Here is a 19110-nt window from a genome sequence, read left to right as displayed (position 1 = left end):
GTGAAGAAATGTTTTCTCATCTCGGTCCTAAAAGCCTTCCCCCTTATCCTTAAGCTGTGACCCCTGGTTCTGGACTCCCCCAACATCGGGAACAATCTTCCCGCATCTAGCCTCTCCAACCCCTTAAGAATTTTATATGTTTCTATAAGATCCCCCCTCAGTCTTCTAAATTCCAGCGAGTACAAGCCCAGTCTATCTAGTCTTTCCTCATATGTAAGTCCCGCCATCCCAGGGATCAATCTGGTGAACCTTCTCTGTACTCCCTCTAAGGCAAGAACGTCTTTCCTCAGGTTAGGAGACCAAAACTGCACACAATACTCCAGGTGCGGTCTCACCAAGGCCCTGTACAACTGCAGCAGAACCTCCCTGCTCCTAAACTCAAATCCTCTTGCTATGAATGCCAACATACCATTCGCTTTCTTCACTGCCTGCTGCACCTGCATTCTTGCTTTCAATGACTGGTGCACCATGACACCCAGGTCACGTTGCATCTCCCCTTCTCCCAAATTTGCTAATGGTACTTTTAATCCCTTCGTCTAAGTCATTAATGTATATCAAAGGGCCGAATGGCCTACTCCTGCACCTTTTTTTCTATGTTTCTAATCCACGTATTTAATAAAGAAAATAATTCAACTAATGTAAGTTTAATATTTCCATGGCTAACATTTGGTGAATTCAGAAATAGCTCGGTAATAAATAGTGGTGACTGTCCCTGTGTAGAGGTGACTAATGACTCTGTCACTGCCATATCCTGGTACTTGTCATCATTTGCTCATTTGCTTTATAGTTCATTACATTGCATAGGAAAATTGACAAGGGAGAGTCAGTGGATGTGGTGTACCTCGACTTTCAGAAAGCCTTCGACAAGGTCCCACATAGGAGATTAGTGGGCAAAATTAGGGCACATGGTATTGGGGGTAGGGTACTGACATGGATAGAAAATTGGTTGACAGACAGAAAGCAAAGAGTGGGGATAAATAGGTCCCTTTCGGAATGGCAGGCAGTGACCAGTGGGGTACCGCAAGGTTCGGTGCTGGGACCCCAGCTATTTACGATATACATTAATGACTTAGACGAAGGGATTAAAAGTACCATTAGCAAATTTGCAGATGATACTAAGTTGGGGGGAAGTGTGAATTGTGAGGAAGATGCAATAAGGCTGCAGGGTGACTTGGACAGGTTGTGTGAGTGGGCGGATACATGGCAGATGCAGTTTAATGTAGATAAGTGTGAGGGTATTCACTTTGGAAGTAAGAATAGAAAGGCAGATTATTATCTGAATGGTGTCAAGTTAGGAGGAGGGGGAGTTCAACGAGATCTGGGTGTCCTAGTGCATCAGTCAATGAAAGGAAGCATGCAGGTACAGCAGGCAGTGAAGAAAGCCAATGGAATGTTGGCCTTCGTAACAAGAGGAGTTGAGTATAGGAGCAAAGAGGTCCTTCTACAGTTGTACCGGGCCCTGGTGAGACCGCACCTGGAGTACTGTGTGCAGTTTTGGTCTCCAAATTTGAGGAAGGATATTCTTGCTATGGAGGGCGTGCAGCGTAGGTTCACTAGGTTAATTCCCGGAATGGCGGGACTGTCGTATGTTGAAAGGCTGGAGCGATTGGGCTTGTATACACTGGAATTTAGAAGGATGAGGGGGGATCTTATTGAAACATATAAGATAATTAGGGGATTGGACACATTAGAGGCAGATAACATGTTCCCAATGTTGGGGGAGTCCAGAACAAGGGGCCACAGTTTAAGAATAAGGGGTAGGCCATTTAGAACGGAGATGAGGAAGAACTTTTTCAGTCAGAGGGTGGTGAAGGTGTGGAATTCTCTGCCTCAGAAGGCAGTGGAGGCCAGTTTGTTGGATGCTTTCAAGAGAGAGCTGGATAGAGCTCTTAAGGATAGCGGAGTGAGGGGGTATGGGGAGAAGGCAGGAACGGGGTACTGATTGAGAGTGATCAGCCATGATCGCATTGAATGGCGGTGCTGGCTCGAAGGGCTGAATGGCCTACTCCTGCACCTATTGTCTATTGTCTATTGTCTATCTGCACCACTGCTTTGGATCCTGTTAAGGTCATGCATAAACTCTTTGTTAGGACAAGGATAAGAATCCATTGCAATAGTAGGATGTAATTTAGCCTTACATGAAGCATATTGTACAGCAGGAGTGCCTAACTAGGTATAATTCGGATATCAGTATACTGGTGATAGCAGTCATAACATTCTTTTTATTTTTAAATCTTTATGCTGAAATTGAAATCATTTAGCCCATTTTATATGATGTTAAAAAGAGAAAAAAAACTGGCTTTACCAGGGTCAGCATAGTGGCACAACTAATAGAGTTACTGCCTCACAGTTTGATCTGAGTTCAATCCTGACCTTGGATAAATTGCCTGTAATAATGCCCCTGATGTGTAGGGATGGATGCAAAGGAGGGATAACACAGAAGTAGTGCGAACAATGGCCTGCATGGACTAGATGGGCCAAAGGAACTGCATCCATGCAGTAGCTCTAACCTACCTTTGTGCTCAAGGGCAGGGATTTTGATCTCAAGGTGGAGAACTGGGCTATCAGGGAGCAGTGGTTTTTATTACACTCGCATGTAGTCTGGTGCCGCCCAGCAGTATTGCTCAGCAGGATAATGCTTTGCAAGTCCTACCCCAGAGTGAACAACCACCTAGTTACATGCATTTATTTCTCCATGCATCCAGTTCCTTGATGCAGAGTTAGCTTTGCTGTGGGTTCCTGTCTGCTGGGAACCTCACACAGGTCACTGCGGTTATTTTGCATGTAAACCTGTCAATACCAACGTCAACATGTCCATTTCCATGAGATTGGAAGATAAGGGAAAGAAAATGAGGGTCAAAATTGTTTTACTTATTTGAATCCATTGTATTCCATTTTAAAAGTGCAGGTGATGCAACCACATTACTTATTCTTCATTTCCATTTTATTGCAGATTGACAACAATTTCATTTCTTAAGAGCGATTTGCTTTTTGAACTGTAAGCGTGCGTTGTCGCCAATAGATTTATGATTATCTGCTGGTTAAAACAAAATCGTTGTAGGTGCAGTAAAGAAAGAACAATCATTAGTCAGACACCAACTCCTGACCTTCACTGCTGCTCTAAATCATGCCTGATTTAGATGGTTGATAGCCACACATTTGGATGTGATCTTAAATTCTGCTGATTAATATAAACCTAATAAAATTTGTCATCAATGCAGAAGTGATTTGGCTGCACTTTCACAAAAGCATTAACCCCACCACATTAGCAAGTAAATTATTTAAAATAATCTTCCAATTTCATTTCTGTTTTCATCATCTTTGGAAGGAGATTTACTTCTCCAACTCGGGGCAATGCTCACACTGCAGGCGTTCATTGTAGAACAAACAACAACGAAAGCAAAATTCAGTTTTACATGCATTTTCACATTCAGTCAAGTGATAGTGCGGAGGTTGAGACCCGTCTGAAGAAGGACCCTGACCAGAAACATCAGCTATCCTTGTTCTCCAGAGTTGCTGCCCGATCCACTGAGTTACTCCAGCACGTGGGGTCCTTGTGTGGAAGGAGGGCTTGTTTCTGAGGGTCATTGTTTGTAATTGAAGCATGACAAAGTTTGACCTCTGCTAATAGTGTTTCGACTTCAGCGAGGGATGCTGTCTTATTTTCTTAACAGTATGATATATTTATACTTACACCAGCAGGAAGGATTTCTGACTTGTATCGTTATTGTGCCATGTTTATTTGCAGGCATCAATCTCCATATTGTATTATAGGCAGACATAGAATGCTGGAGTAACTCAGCAGGTCAGGCAGCATCTCTGGAGAATAAGAAAAAAAAAGGTGACATTTCAGGTCAAGAACCTTCTTCGGAATCCTATCCATATTGTATTAATGTTTTTTTAGGAAATAGCATGTGAGCTACAGAAAATTGTTTCAGCAAGTGTAGGTGTAATGCCCCAGTATTCTTCTTCTCTGTTCTATTTTACGTTACTCTCCTGGGCCAGGCGAGATCAGCATTATTGCCTTTACAGCAGCAGGATTATTAAAAGCTGCAATAATATTTTAATAAATAGGAAGCAAACAAACTCCCTGATATGGCAAATGAAATACTCATTATTTCCTTCCCTGACTAAACACTCTGCCGTCTCAGGTGGAGGTCCCTGCTGATCTCTCATTTATAATTTGTATGTGCCCTGTGCAATGCACTGCAGGAGACCCTAGTATTATAATGTACAGTGGCACGCTTGTAGATTTACCTCAGATTTTGCCACTGGAATTAAGCTGCCATTTCAGAATATTACATGTGTAGGAAAGAACTGCAGATGCTGGTTTAGATCGAAGGTAGAAACAAAATGCTGGCGTAACTCAGCAGGACAGGCAGCATCTCTGGAGAGAGGAAATGGGTGATGTTTCGGGTTGAGACCCTTCAAGCTCCAGCATTTTGAGTCTACCTTCAAAATGTTACACTTTATTTTGTATACCAAGCATTCTGGCAGAGGTAATTGCCCTTGCATTGTATTACTGAAAATATGTTTATGATTTTTTTTAGAAATCCTATTTATTTTTTACAATTATTTTTTTTTACAAATTATTTTGGACATTTTAGAAATGTTACGATAATCATCATCATATCATATCATATATATACAGCCGGAAACAGGCCTTTTCGGCCCTCCAAGTCCGTGCCGCCCAGCGATCCCCGTACATTAACACTATCCTACACCCACTAGGGACAATTTTTTTAAAACATTTACCCAGCCAATTAACCTACATACCTGTACGTCTTTGGAGTGTGGGAGGAAACCGAAGATCTCGGAGAAAACCCACGCAGGTCACAGGGAGAACGTACAAACTCCTTACAGTGCAGCACCCGTAGTCAGGATCGAACCTGAGTCTCCGGCGCTGCATTCGCTGTAAAGCAGCAACTCTACCGCTGCGCTACCGATAATGTTTAGAAACTGTGAAAAGGTCATAACAAACAATGAAAGGTTGTATTAAAACACAGACAAAATTAAAAGTGCGACCTTCATGTATACAGACAGGATTTACCAATCCAGGTATCAGCCTTTTAGTCACGAAGGATGCTTTTCAGAAATTGGGTTTGCAGGGACTTTGTTCAGGTCCTGGCACTGCGGTCATCTTCACCAGAACATATCTAAGATTTTCAACACGAGAATTACAATGTGATTGTTTCTGCCACCGGCTTTTCTCAACTGGCATTGAATGAAAGGCACAAAAATAAATTAATGTAAAGAGTATAACTCGGTGCCTAATCTGTTTCTTTGTACTAAATCAAGCGGTGTCTTGCCTTATTCTTTAAGAATTGGTAGGGTTATGGGAATTAAAGTGCTTCGAATTAATTTTTCTTGCATAGCTCAATGCAATGCATGAATATATTCGGCGAAATGACTTGTCTGGCAGGACATGTTTGACACTAAGGAAGGTACAGGAAATGAATTAGTAACTTTCAACGCTTTTGGGAACATTTAAATTAATTTGCCTTTGGGATGCAGTGAGATTTGAGAGGGCTTATTGTACCTTGTCCAATTCCATTATTTCTATTAATTCATTAAAAAAAACCTGAATGTAGTTTCCCAAAGTGCCACAAAGGGGCTCTGCGAACTAGATTTAATCTTAATTGTGCTCAGTGCAGCAGGGTACAGGGTGACCTTTGCTACATGGTCATTTGATTTAATTAAACCAACTGCAAATTGAAAAAGGCTTCAATGTTAAGAATTTGATTTAAGCAGAAGTTTCATATCCAGTCTACTATACATTAGCTTCCTTGGCAGATGTTCCTGCAAAACAAGGTACGATATGATAATACTTTATTGTCAGATCAAGTCTAACATTTTTCCTGCATCTCAGCAGCTCCACTTGCAATATCAACAATGACAAAGAATGTAAGACAAGAAACGAGGATGCATATATTCACCATAACATTACAATCACAAATGACGACACATTCAAGACCTTTCAACGTACATTTGATCTGGGATTAAGTTCTATGTTTAGTTTCAGGATTGACTGTACGTTCGTGAAAAGGTTGAATGCAGCCCACCGTAAAGAAGTTATTCCTATTTTTTCACCATTGAAGTTCTCTGTTCATTAACAGCTAAATTTATAATAACTTGTTGCAAATAATGGGCAGGGAAGTAAGTTCCATTGCATTTATGTTGCCCCTGCTGTTGTGTGGATCGACCGGGCTTACAGTATATTTGCTGGAATTTAGAAGGATGAGAGGGGATCTTATAGAAACATATAAAATTCTTAAAGGATTGGACAGGCTAGATGCAGGAAAGATGCTCCCGATGTTGGGGGAGTCCAGAACCAGGGGTCACAGTTTAAGCATAAAGGGTAGGCCATTTAGGACTGAGAGGAGGAAAAACCTTTTCAGCCAGAGAGATGTGAATCTGTGGAATTCTCTGCCACAGAAGGCAGTGGAGGCCTATTCAGATATAGCTCTTAGGGCTGACAGAATCAAAGGATATGGGGAGAAAGCAGAAACCGGGTACTGATTATGGATGATCAGCCATGATCATATTGAATGGCTGTTCTGGCTCGGCTGAGTGACCTACTCCTGCACCTATTTCTATGTTTCCATGATCTTGCAGCATACAGCATTGCAACGGTAGAGTTGCTGCCTTACAGCGCCAGAGACTGGGTTTGATTCAGACTACGGATGATGTCTGTTCGGAGTTTGTACTTTCTCCCTTTCTCACATGGGATTTCTATGGGAGCTGTGGTTTTCGCCCACATGCCAGACATACAGGTTTGTGTTAATTAGCTCCTGTAAAATTGTAAATTGCCCCTGGTGTGTAGGATCCTGCTAGTGTATGGGGTGATCGCTAGTCAGCGAGGACGGTGGGCCAAAGGGCCTGTTTCCATGCTGTAGCTCTAGAGTTCAGTCTAAAGTAAAGACATTTTATATACATTTGTTTGCTTTGTGAAGTGTGCTCACTGATGTAATGTTGGAAAACCAGCAGCCAATTTCTTCGCAATGAGGTTGCCCAAACAGCAGTGTCGTAATGACAGTATATTCTGAGTTTTAAGTAATGTTGGTGGAGGAATGAACCACTGCTGCCCAATTTATTGGCGAAGAGGACAAGATCTATAATGTTAACAGCTGCCAAGGACCACTGACAAGAAAGCATGTTTCATTTTTACATTGTATGTAACAAGATACCAATAGATACTGTGCAGGATGGAATTGCAGATGCTTCGAAGATTGCACCGAAGATTGACACAAAATGCTGGGGTAACAGGCAGCATCTTTGGATAGAAGGAATGGGTACGTGTTGCTGAGTCTGCACTTGATCTTGTCGATATATATATCTCTCCTGACTCTTAGGCTGAAGAAGGATCTCGACCTGAAACGTCTACTGATAGCTGTTCTCCAGAGATGCTGCCTGACCTGCTGAGTTACTCCAGCACTTTGTGTCCAGTAACTGTAGTTCAATGTTTCTACAAGATACTGATATTTTTCGTCAGCATTATAGATACAAATGCGATAATTCCAGCTGCCCTCTCACTGCCTCCTCTCCACTTCAATAATTGTTGCACTCTCGACCCCCCCCCCGATTTCCTCCCACATTCAACCAGTGTGTTGGTTGGCAGGTTAATTTTGCCATTCTAAATCACTTCTAATAGTGTGTCAGTGAGTGGTAGATTCTGGGTTGGGGGTTCTATGAGAATGTGAGGAGAATGTTTAAAAATGGATTAATATTGGTATTGTCTAAACGACTTGCTGTGGTTGACATGGATGTGATGAGCTGCAGGGCCTGTTTCCATGGGTTATCTATGATTATGATATAGAAACATAGAAAATAGGTGCAAGAGTAGGCCATTTGGCCCTTTGAGCCCACCATTCAATGTGATCAAGGCTGATCATCCAGAATCAGTACCCTGTTCCTGTTTTCTCCCCACATCCCTTGATTCCGTTAGCCCTAAGAGCTATATCTGACTCTCTTGAAACCATCCAGTGAATTGGACTCCACTGCCTTCTGTCGTAGAGAATTCCAGAGATTCACAACCCTCTGGGTGAAAAAGGTTTTCCTCGTCTCAGTCCTAAATGGCCTATCCCTCATTCTTAAGCTGTGACCCCTGGTTCTAGACTCCCCCCAACATCGGGAACATTTTTCCTGCATCTAGCCTGTCCAACTTTTAAAGAATTTTATATGTTTCTATAAGATCCCCTCTCTTCTAAATTCCAGTGAATATAAACCCAGTTGATCCATTCTTTCATCATATGTCTGTCTGCCATCTCGGGAATTAGCCTGGTGAACCGACGCTGCACTCCCTCAATATATCATGGATGCATGTGGAAGTGCATTTATTTTATTCAAGATTCAAGATTCAAGATTCAAGATAGCTTTATTTGTCATCCAATATTGGACGAAATTCAGTCACCCACAGTCCAACAATAAAAGCATTAAATAGGCATTAAAATTACACAACCCCAAAAACACACAAAAAAAGAAACATCCATCAAAGAAACATCCATCACAGTGAGTCTCCTCCAGTCCTCTCCTCACTGTGATGGAAGGCCACAATATCTTTCCCTTCTCCTGCCGTCCTCTCCCGCGGTCAGGTTGTTGTGGTTGCAGGCCTGTATTCTGTGTGAGTGAGGTTTCTATTAATGTTAGCAATAGACTGCAGTGCAAAATGATAGGCGCACCATGCAGCATCAGTCTGATACCATGGGTGGTCCAGTGCAGGAGGCTGATGTAGATACACAGCAGCAGTTACTTACCCACATGAATCCCAACCTGCCACGCAGCCTCTGATTGTCAGAAATGCCAGCTGCTGATGTCTCAGTTATCTGCCAATTCTTGGTCTCTCCCGTCGAGCAGCACTGACGTGCTCTGTTATATCTTCACTGGCACCTGAAGGCCTTCACCCGTTTCACTGTTCCCATGAGTCACCTTTGTTGGATTTGCCCATACTTCAAACAAAATGAATGTTGGATTGGTTTAACCTAACAGTGTTAAATTAGATGGTGCTAGAAATAGAAAGAATGTTAGTGTTTCAGGTCAAAGATCTTTTACAAAACTCAAGATATCTTTCTGCTCCAAAATCTCAACATAGCTACTTGTTAAAACGTCCTGGAGCACACTTCTGGGAAGTGTCTTGGGATCGTTTGTGGGATACAGTGAAGTATTTGAAGCTCCAGCCCAATTTAGTAGTGACTTATGCAGGAATTCAGCGGCAGCTTTGCTGCTGTGCAGGTGGTTCCATTCAATGCATCCTGGCAATTTAACGCACGCGCTGGTATGTATTTAGCATGCACTTGCTTGAAGGAACTATAAAATGAAATGCTTGCACAGAACAAAACGTCATATGCTGCCAGTATCCTACACAATTATTCCATCACAAGGACATAGACCAGTATGGGGCGGCATGGTAGCGCAGCGATAGTGTTGCCGCCTTACAGTGCCAGTGACCTGGGTTCGGTCCTGACTACAGATGCTGTCAGTGTGAAATTTGTATGTTCTCCGCATGACCGCTGGGGTTTTCCCAGGGTGCTCCGGGTTCCTCCCACACTCCAAAGACGTACAGGTTTGTGGACTAATTGGCTTTGGTAAAGATTGTAAATTGTCCTTAGTGTGCAGGATAGTGCTAGTGTAAGGGGGATCGCTGGTTGACGTGGACTCGGTGGGCCGAACGGCCTGTTTCTGCTCTGTGTCTCTAAATTAGGATGAGCTGACCTTTCACACCCAAGAACCCATTCTGTGAGGCGGTAGGCAGTGAGCAGGCTTCAGTCAGCAATCCATTGAGACCCTGGCCTCTGGCCCCTGACCCACCCTGGCCTTTACCAACACACCGCCTTCAAAGGCCTTTGAACTATTCTCAAATGTTTCTTTGAAAGGCCTAGACAGTGGATGTGGAGAGGATGTTTCCAGTAGTTGGAGAGTCTAGAACCAGAGGGCACAACCTCAAAGTTAAAAGAGATGAGGAGGAATTTATTTTGGCAGATGTTGGTTAATGGCCATGGAGGGAGGTGGAGGCCGGGTCATTGAAGTATTTTTAAAGTGGAGATTGATAGCTTCTTCATTTGTAAGGGTGTCAAAGGTTATGGGGAGAAGGAAGGAGAATGGGGCTGAGAGGGAAAAATAGATCAGCTATGATGGAATGGCAGAGTAGACTTGCAAGTTCACAAGTTATAGGAGTAGAATTAGGCATTCGGCCCATCGAGTCCACGCCGCCATTCAACCATGGCTGATCTCTGCCTCCTAATCTCATTTTCCTGCCTTCTCCCCATAACCCTTGACACCCGTTCTAATCAAGAATTTGTCTGTCTCTGACTTAAAATGGCACTCTGACTCAAAGGTCTGAATGGCCTAATTCTGCTCCGATGTCTTATGATCTTATGTTAATCAAATAATTTAAAAGGTGTTGAATGGATTATCGAGCGTACCAATGACGACATGTAAAAGTGATTGGAACAGTTAAAATAAGGAAAATTACTTTAAATTGTGGGTGGTCCCCAGGTTGTGGCAGAGTCCCATTGCTGTGAACTGTGTGTGACCTGCACAGTGTGCGTGTTGGAAATGCTGCTGTGATCTGAGTTCCCAAGCGGTAGAAGATGTCTGCAGCCCCGCAAATCCATCCGCCGGGCTCCCAAGAGCTCGCTCACATGTACAGGCCATACACAAGTCGTGCGTCGGGATGGCCTGAACGAGCAAATAATTGAACATATTAAAAATAAGTTGAAGCACCAACAATATCCCTGCACTTGCCTTTCATTTCCATATGGGCTACTGGCAGTCAGAGAGTTGTGAATCTGTGGAATTCTCCGCCTCAGAAGGCAGTGGAGGCCAATTCTCTGAATGCATTCAAGAGAGAGCTGGATAGAGCTCGTAAGGATAGCGGAGTCAGGGGGTATGGGGAGAAGGCAGGAACGGGGTACTGATTGAGAATGATCAGCCATGATCTCATTGAATGGTGGTGCTGGCTCGAAGGGCCGAATGGCCTACTCCTGCACCTATTGTCTATTGTCTACTGACCCCTTTAAAATCATCTGCCCCCATGGGGTAAAGGAGAGGAGCTGAACATGGAAGCGCTTTACTGCTGAAATCAATGGTAACCCAGTTGTGAAGCAGAAGAATAGAAAGGTCTCTGACTTTCAAAATCTTATGGACTTGGGTCATGTGTCAAGATGTAGAACAGCTTAGCAGCAGACAGTGTCCGACGGAACTGGTGAGTGATGATAAGCGGTGATTCAAATCACTGTTGTTACATTAAACGATTGTATATCATAAGACTCCAACTGAGAGAGTAACTCGCAATATTTCACAACCAGCTAAGCTAATTCTGGACATTTTTAAAAATAAACAGATCTTACACACTGTATGTGGCTTTGAAGCCGTAAATTTAGGTAATGCCGTTGCCGCCTATTAAAATAGCATCATTGCAACTTTCTTTCTGCAGTCACTTCCTCCATTTAGAATGATGCTATTAACTGGGTTGCTAATAGTTGTGAGATCAGGTGTGGTGAAGATGAAGGTATAGAGGAAAGTCTGGCTCATCAACTTCATCCTCTACCCAAGGCGGAACATTGCATTTTTGCAAAAGTTACAAAAAACACAGTTGATCGCAACGGCCACGTTTGTTTCATTGAACCCAGGGAAGTCATGGAGTCGGGAACTGGAGAAACTGGGAATCTAGGGGCCTGGGCTCATAACACGGTGATCTGTGTCCCACTTTGGCAGTTTGAGAATTTTAATTCAGCTTTTTCCAAAGAGGACATCTGTGAAGGTCAGGAGGAGGCTATCACCATGCTGTAAAAACCTAGGAGTTTCACTAAAGTCTTTGAAGGGGTTTACTCCAGCATGGGTTAGAGTCATACAGTTGTACAGCAAAGAAAGAGGCCCTTCAGCCTACCCGCTTCTACTAACTTTTTATCCCATGTACCCTCACCCCACTTTTTCTGCATTAGGCAAGTTTATGCCTTGCCTTTTTTAAGTATCTGTTTAAATAACTCTTGATTGTATCTGATTCCAGCACTTCCTCTGGTAAAGATTTAACTACATTAACTACTCGCTGTTAAAAAAAACATTTTCCCTCAAATACCCTTTCAAACTCCTTCCTATGGGGAGACAAATCTGCCAATGCTTATAATCTTATATACCTTTATCAGGTGACCCCCTCAGTTTCCTTTACCTCAGGGAATACATCTTAATCAATCCAATCTCTTCCCAATACTAAAGCCCTCCAATCCAGCCAGGTTTATCCGATCAACATGGCTGAATCTTAAGATCCCTGTGGAAATCAACAAGAAGAAAATAAATGTGTAGGAAGGAGCTGCAGATGTTGGTTTGCACCGAAGATAGACACAAAATGCTGGAGTAACTCAGCGGGTCTGGCCGCATCTCTGGAGAAAAGGAATAGGGGATGTTTCGGGTCGAGACCGCCCTGCAGACCAAGAGACAGGGGAGAGGGAAACTCAAGGTGTGAAAAGGTACAAAGAACACACGAATGAAGGGTTTGAAAAGAACAAATCAAAGGCAGCAACGATGTTCAAGGAAAGGGGGAGCCTACAATGGTCCATTGTTGGCTGTAGTAAAGGTGATAACGAGCAGATTCAAACAGTGAAACTAAGCACGACAGTAGTAAAATGAGTAGAATGACTAGGATGGGGGAGGGACGGAGAGAGAGGGATTGCAAGAGTTACTTGAAATTAGAGAAATCATTATTCATACCGCTGGCTTGCAAGCTGCCCAAGCAAAATATGAGGGGCAGTTTCTACAATTTGCGTTTGGCCCCACTCTGACAGTGGAGGAGGCCCAGGCCAGTATGGGAAGGGGAGTTAACATTTTGGCAACCGGGAGATCACGTCGGCTAAGGTGGACTTCAGTGAAACGATCGCCCAGTCTGCGCTTGGTCTTACCCATATATAGGAATCCACATCTACTACAGCAGATATACAGTTGTAGGTACCTTATCGCTTTGTGTCTATCATTGGTATTAAACCAGCACCGGCAGTTCTTTGTTTCTACATGTACTCAAGTATATTTTATTTGTTAGATGCCATGATATCAGACCGTGTAGGGTAAAGCCAACAGGAATAAATATTGGTTCATTAGTATGTGCACACAATGAGGTAATAAGGACAATGTGTGACGGGATGAAAACGCCCACATATCATTGCACAGGGATTGTAAATGAAAGCTTGTCACTAGTAGCAACAGCAAAACAGGCTCAGGTTATCCTGCCCTGTGCCAGTTTAGTTCAGTTATTTTTGGACAGAAGAATTTCTTGCACATCATGAAGATAAGATTTAGTTAGAACACTAGGAACTGGAGGCAACCATTGTTACAAATGCAGATTGTGTGCTTTTAGTTTTATAACAGATAAAATAAAGCCTACACATACAGATTTTAACTGACTGCAGTACCATTTCCATTATTTTGTTTCCCGTTTAAACCATTACCAGTTTGAAGTGAAGAAACATAAATTTGGTGATAAAACATTAGATATTTGGAAACTTTGAAAAAGTTCCAGACTCCCCATGAGATTATTTGTGTGATTAATTAACATTGTATTTATTGTTAATAAAAAGTTGAATGTTCTCACATTTGTTTCTATTGATTCACAGGTCTCCTGACAAATGCATCAAGAAAGAATCCTATAGGAAGGAGCAGCTTAGAACTCTGCCTGAACTATTTACCCTAGCCAAGTTCTATTGCTACAGACTCTCATCTGTTGTATGTTATTTCCACCACTCTCTTTGACTGTGTATCAAAGAGCATAATCCCATCTCTAACTCTTGAGCAAAGGTTTCACTCGTTCTGAATCTGAACAACTGGGACAACACTGTTGGTGGCCGAGCCAAGCTTGGATAGCAGCAATATTGACCATGATCGCAACACTTCCCCCCTACATTTCAACCAGTGTTGGACTACCTGCTGCCCTGTTGATATTTCAGCCCAGCGAAGCCTGTTTCATTGAAGACTGAACTCTTTCTTTCAGCCCTGAACAGGCGGTGGATCTTTGCTTCAGGTGGGACAATGATAGAGTTACAGAAGGCTCCTCAACAAAGACACTGTGCTTTTATGTGTGTAACTCTTGACATCTCTACATCTAGTTCCTCATCGTTGTTCACAAAACAGTAGACCAAAGAACACAAGGAGAATGCTGACGTGGACACTATCTCATTTGTCAATGAGCTTTACTGGTTTCAATTGTAGTGGTCCCTGAAAGATTTCAATTCAGTTTTTTCGTAGAGCTGAAATAAATCATTACTGGCTAGGGTAAAGTCTTTACTTGGGGAAAAAAAAATAAAGGAAGTCCTGATGTAAGATGTCTGAGGATCTAATGGAGCGTGGCGATAAAAATAGTTTATTTCCTGTCACAAAAGAGACACATACGAACATTTGCGCTGGGAGGATATCTTGCTCTCCTGTTTAGTTTGGCTGACTTATTTCTCATTCTTAAGTCATGTTGTATTTCAACCAGAAAGAAAGAACAAAATGTGAACCGTTTGCAGCTCTTATTTCCTTTCCCAGCACAAAAGTAGCTACTGTCAAGCAGCATTTGCAATGAGCATGTCTGGCTCCCTGCAGCCTGTGTCACATTTCAATCAACCATCTACCGCAAGAAAAAAAAAAGATCAAATTAGAGGAGAAAGTAACATTTCTTGACAACAGGATCATTAAATGTATTTTGAGAAACCTAAAGTTATATATTTAACAGTTTTTATATGTTGTATCTTTGTAGAAAATCTTATTTAACAAATAATGTGGTCGTACTATGCCAGCCTTGAAAGCAGTCAAGAGTTGTGTTTTAACTTCTGGTATCTGTTAAAGAGATGATTGGTGTATTTTTTTTTCCCCTTTGGACCATTCTCGATCTGAAAACTGACCACAAAGAACTCTGTAGAAACAAAATGCTGTTTATACATCAATACATTCAACCATTGCACTGCAGGAAGACAGTTCATTTCTTTTATGTACTGGTAAAATAGAGTGGAAAACATTTTAAACTTTGATATCAATACTGGTTTTCATTTCATCATCATCATCATATCATCATATATATACAGCCGGAAACAGGCCTTTTCGGCCCACCAAGTCCGTGCCGCCCAGCGATCCCCGTACATTAGCACTATCCTACACCCACTAGGGACAATTTTTACATTTACCCAGCCAATTAACCTACATACCTGTACGTCTTTGGAGTGTGGGAGGAAACCGAAGATCTCGGAGAAAACCCACGCAGGTCACGGGGAGAACGTACAAACTCCTTACAGTGCAGCACCCGTAGTCAGGATCGAACCTGAGTCTCCGGCGCTGCATTCGCTGTAAAGCAGCAACTCTACCGCTGCGCTACCGTGCCGCCCATTTCTCCCCTTTTATTTCTTTTCTCGTGGTCGACTCTTGCTAAATTGGATCTCTGAGCTATTCAAAAGTAACACAAAGCTAAGCTCTCACTGGAGTTTTCTTGCAAGACTGTGGGCAGGACTATTCATTATCCTCCACTCACAGATCCACTGAAGGAGTACATTCCCTGCACTTTTCACCAGTTGCGACCTTTCTGAGCTAGTAATTTACTACAACAGAGCTTCCAAAGACTAAGTCACATGTGAGGTTTGGTGAAAACAGTATTTTCTTGTTACAGCTGCTTTGTGCTCCACAATTTGAAATCCAATCCATTTGCCCCCGAAAAGGACCACTTCTCAGTGGCCCTTTGAAAAGCACACAAGCACACACTCAACTTGCTGGTACATTTACACTGAAAGCGGACGTGTTTGAATGCTTATTGTATCAAACTGATATTCTTTGAACATTATGTTAATATAGGCTGAAGGAGAAATAAGACACAAAGGCTGAAGGAGAAATAAGACGCAAAGACCAAAGCTTAAATTTGAAATTGGATGTTTCCCCTTGCTGCGCACAATGGTAAAAGTTGGCAATGAGCAACATAATATTCATATTCCATTCAGGAACATTTACTTGTGATTTCAGTCAGTGTAGGCTTGTTTAAGATAACGAGCAAAGTGCAATCTTCCCTGCTGGAATATTATCTCAGAAGTACTTCTGAACAGGTAAGAGTAAATGTAAGCCAACTATAAAGGTAAAATTCAGCTAAAATTGCTCTGACACAAAACCCGAAAATCCATCCTGTTTCTAAGGTGGTAACAAAATAAGGTTCAAAAGAAATATTATTTGAAGTAAATGCAGTTTGAAATTGAATGATTTTTCATGGAATTATAAACCTTATTCTAATCAGCGAGGACATATGGCCTTATTCCGCAGTAAGTATGTCATGTTTTCTAGACCAACTGAGAACCTATTTCTTCCTTGTTAATTAAATGAAATCATTCTTTCACTCTGTCATGCTTCACAGAGTCTGTGAATGCTGCACATGTTACCTCTTATTTGCCCTAATGTGAAGTAGGGGGAATTTGGTTGTGGAAAGGTATGCTTGAAAATCAAGACCTCAAAGCTAGCAGAGAGATCATGGCCTACATGGGGATCCAGCAGTGACCCTTTTTAGTTTATTTTAGTTTAGTTTAGAGAAATAGGTGGTAACAAAATAAGGTTCAAAAGAAATATTGTTTGAAGTAAAGGCAGTTTGAAATTGAATGATTTTTCATGGAATTATAAACTTTATTCTAATCAACGAGGACATATGGATTTGACAGAAACAGGCCCTTTGACCTAACGTGTCCACGCCGACTAGTGATCCCTGTACACGAGCACTATCCGACACACTGGGGACATTGTATAACTTTTTTTTTACAAAGTCAATTGACCTACAAACATGTACGTCTTTGGAGGGTGGGAGGAAACCGGAGCACCCGTGAGAAAACCCACGCGGTCACGGGGAGAATGTACAAACTCCATACAGACAGCACCGGTAGTCAGGATTGAACCTGGGTTTCTGGTGCTGTAAGGCAGCGTCTACTGCTGCGCCACTGTGCCGCCCCACCCCTTGCCATCCTTAGACTCGGATTACCCTTCAACTTGTACCTCAAGGCCTTGGAAAGATGTTCCTGCAAAATTCTACAAATGGACTTGAAGGATAAATGAACCTATGAAGGAACCTTATCCCTAGCCAGCATGCCCACGTTGAGGTGCTAATCGGATGTGGACGGTTCCTTTGAGCAAGCTAGATAATTTTCCTGCCTGGCGCCACACTCCCAAAACTGATACTTCACTCTGAGCTATGTCAAGGGAAAAGGTTACCAGGTGCACCGAGGAAAAGATTCAAGTATGTTCTCAAAGCTTCCTTGGGAAAAATAAGCGATATCCCCTGGGAATCCCTGGGCCATGACCATTCAAAGTGGAGAAGGAGCATTTGGGATGGCACTGGGAACTTGGAGTCCATGCTTTGGGAACCCAGTGAAGTCCAGCATAAACAACAGATGGAACACGGCCTCTCCCAAATCCACCTGTCGCACCTGGTAACTAGTATGGATAATCCTATGGCTCCCAGACCTCGCCTCACATAACTGGAATGGAAATTAGTAGGAAGGAGCCACAGATGCTGGTTTACACCGAATATAGATGCGACCCAATACATCTCCCATTCTTTCTTTCCAGAGATGCTGCCTGTCCCGCTGAGATACTCCAGCATTTTGTTTAGGAAAAAAAACTGCAGATGCTGGTTTAAATCGAAGGTAGACACAAAATGCTGGAGTAACTCAGCGGGTCAGGCAGCATCTCAGGAGAGAAGGAATGGGTGACGTTTTGGGTCGAGACCTTTCTTCAGTCTGAAGAATGTTCTCGACCTGAAACGTCACCCATTCCTTCTCCCCTAAGATGCTGCCTGACCCGCTGAGTTACTCCAGCATTTTGTGTCTACCTCCAGCATTTTGTTTCTGTATTAGGGATGAAATAAGTCATCTTGTTCCAAGGGACCACCTAATTAGATGTAGTTTCTCACCTATGCTCCTACTTCAAACTTTTGAAGTGAAACAGTAACAATGTCAGTAGTGTGGTCCCTGCTCTGACCTCAGTTATAGCTGTGATATACCTCTTCACTTTTAAACCATCAAGTGCAGATCCATACACTTCAGAAGTATTCCTTTTCTGACACAATTCATAAAGAATAATAATATGCAATGTTCAAATAAATTGCAATTTTTAGCTGTGTACGACTAAAATACAGCCTTATTGCACACTTTGAAAAATGGTATTTTGAACATTTTATTTGCTTCCTATTTCCGGTAAATAACACTGAGCCCATGTGTGTTATTAAATAAGGAAGGCTGATTTGGATAAAGATTGGAACTAGCTTAAGATATGCTTTTCTGCCAATCATGCCCCTTTAAAATGCACAACATATGGATAAAATCTAACTTGCATTCATTGCAGACTATGACCATTAATAAAATCACGATATGTAGGAATGATCTGCAGATGCTGGTTTAAACTGAAGATAGACAGCTGGAGTAACTCAGCAGGACAGGCAGCATCTCTGGAGAGAAGGAATGGGTGGCGTTTCGGGTCGAGACCCTTCTTCAGACTGAAAGTCACGGGAAAGAGAAACGAGAGATATGGAAGATGATTTAGAGAGATATAGAATATGCAAAAAAGTAACGATGATAAAGGAAACAGGCCATTGTTAGCTGTTGGGTGAAAATAGAAGCTGGTGCAATAAAATCAAGATGTCCGTTTTCCAAGCAATCTAAAAGTCCCTCAAGTGACTTATATACAACCAAGCTTGCTGTTGAATTAAAGTCTAACCTCAGTTTCCAATATATTATTAGATTCTTCATTCATTTATTGTATTTCAATTATTTTATTTTTACAAGTTCCGGTTTGTGAGTAGGGTAAATCTTACTGAATTTACACTGTTATTGCCTCAGACTGTCAGTGGTACAGAAGCCATTCAATTCACTCCATATAATATCAGGAAATGGCTCAGAGCAATGGATTCAGTAAAAGCTATACGGCCCCTGATTATTTCCCAGCTGTAATGTGCAAGACAAATTCTACATCTTGTCATTCTGCTACACAAGCTGTCCCTATAGAGTTGGAATATTAGCAATCGTGAGTCAGAATGCAGCAAATTGAAATAAAAACAGAAAATGCGGTTGGCATTTCAACTTTAAAACTTTTGAGTTTGTATTTCTGATTCCCAGAATCTACTGTAAATCTAAT

At 42.2% G+C, this 19110-nt stretch overlaps 1 protein-coding gene across 5 annotated transcripts in view; it reads left to right on the top strand.

The window, feature by feature from the left end:
• Positions 1 to 17662, top strand: part of tafa5a (TAFA chemokine like family member 5a) — a 570061-nt gene extending 552399 nt beyond the window's left edge. For 4 of the 5 annotated variants that reach the window (XM_078419802.1, XM_078419801.1, XM_078419796.1 and 1 more), the window contains one exon: positions 13599 to 17662. In XM_078419802.1, coding sequence (XP_078275928.1) covers positions 13599 to 13607 — 9 coding nt within the window. In that variant the 3' untranslated portion in view covers positions 13608 to 17662. The remainder of the gene's footprint in view (positions 1 to 13598) is intronic. The other variant, XM_078419797.1, reaches the window with a different exon arrangement.
• Positions 17663 to 19110: the final 1448 nt, after the last annotated feature.

This window comes from Rhinoraja longicauda, chromosome 23, assembly GCF_053455715.1.
Source record: "Rhinoraja longicauda isolate Sanriku21f chromosome 23, sRhiLon1.1, whole genome shotgun sequence".
Classification (NCBI taxonomy): Eukaryota; Metazoa; Chordata; class Chondrichthyes; order Rajiformes; family Arhynchobatidae; genus Rhinoraja; species Rhinoraja longicauda.
The sequence above is the reverse complement of the archived record's forward strand: the minus strand, read 5'-3'. Positions and strand labels throughout refer to the sequence as shown.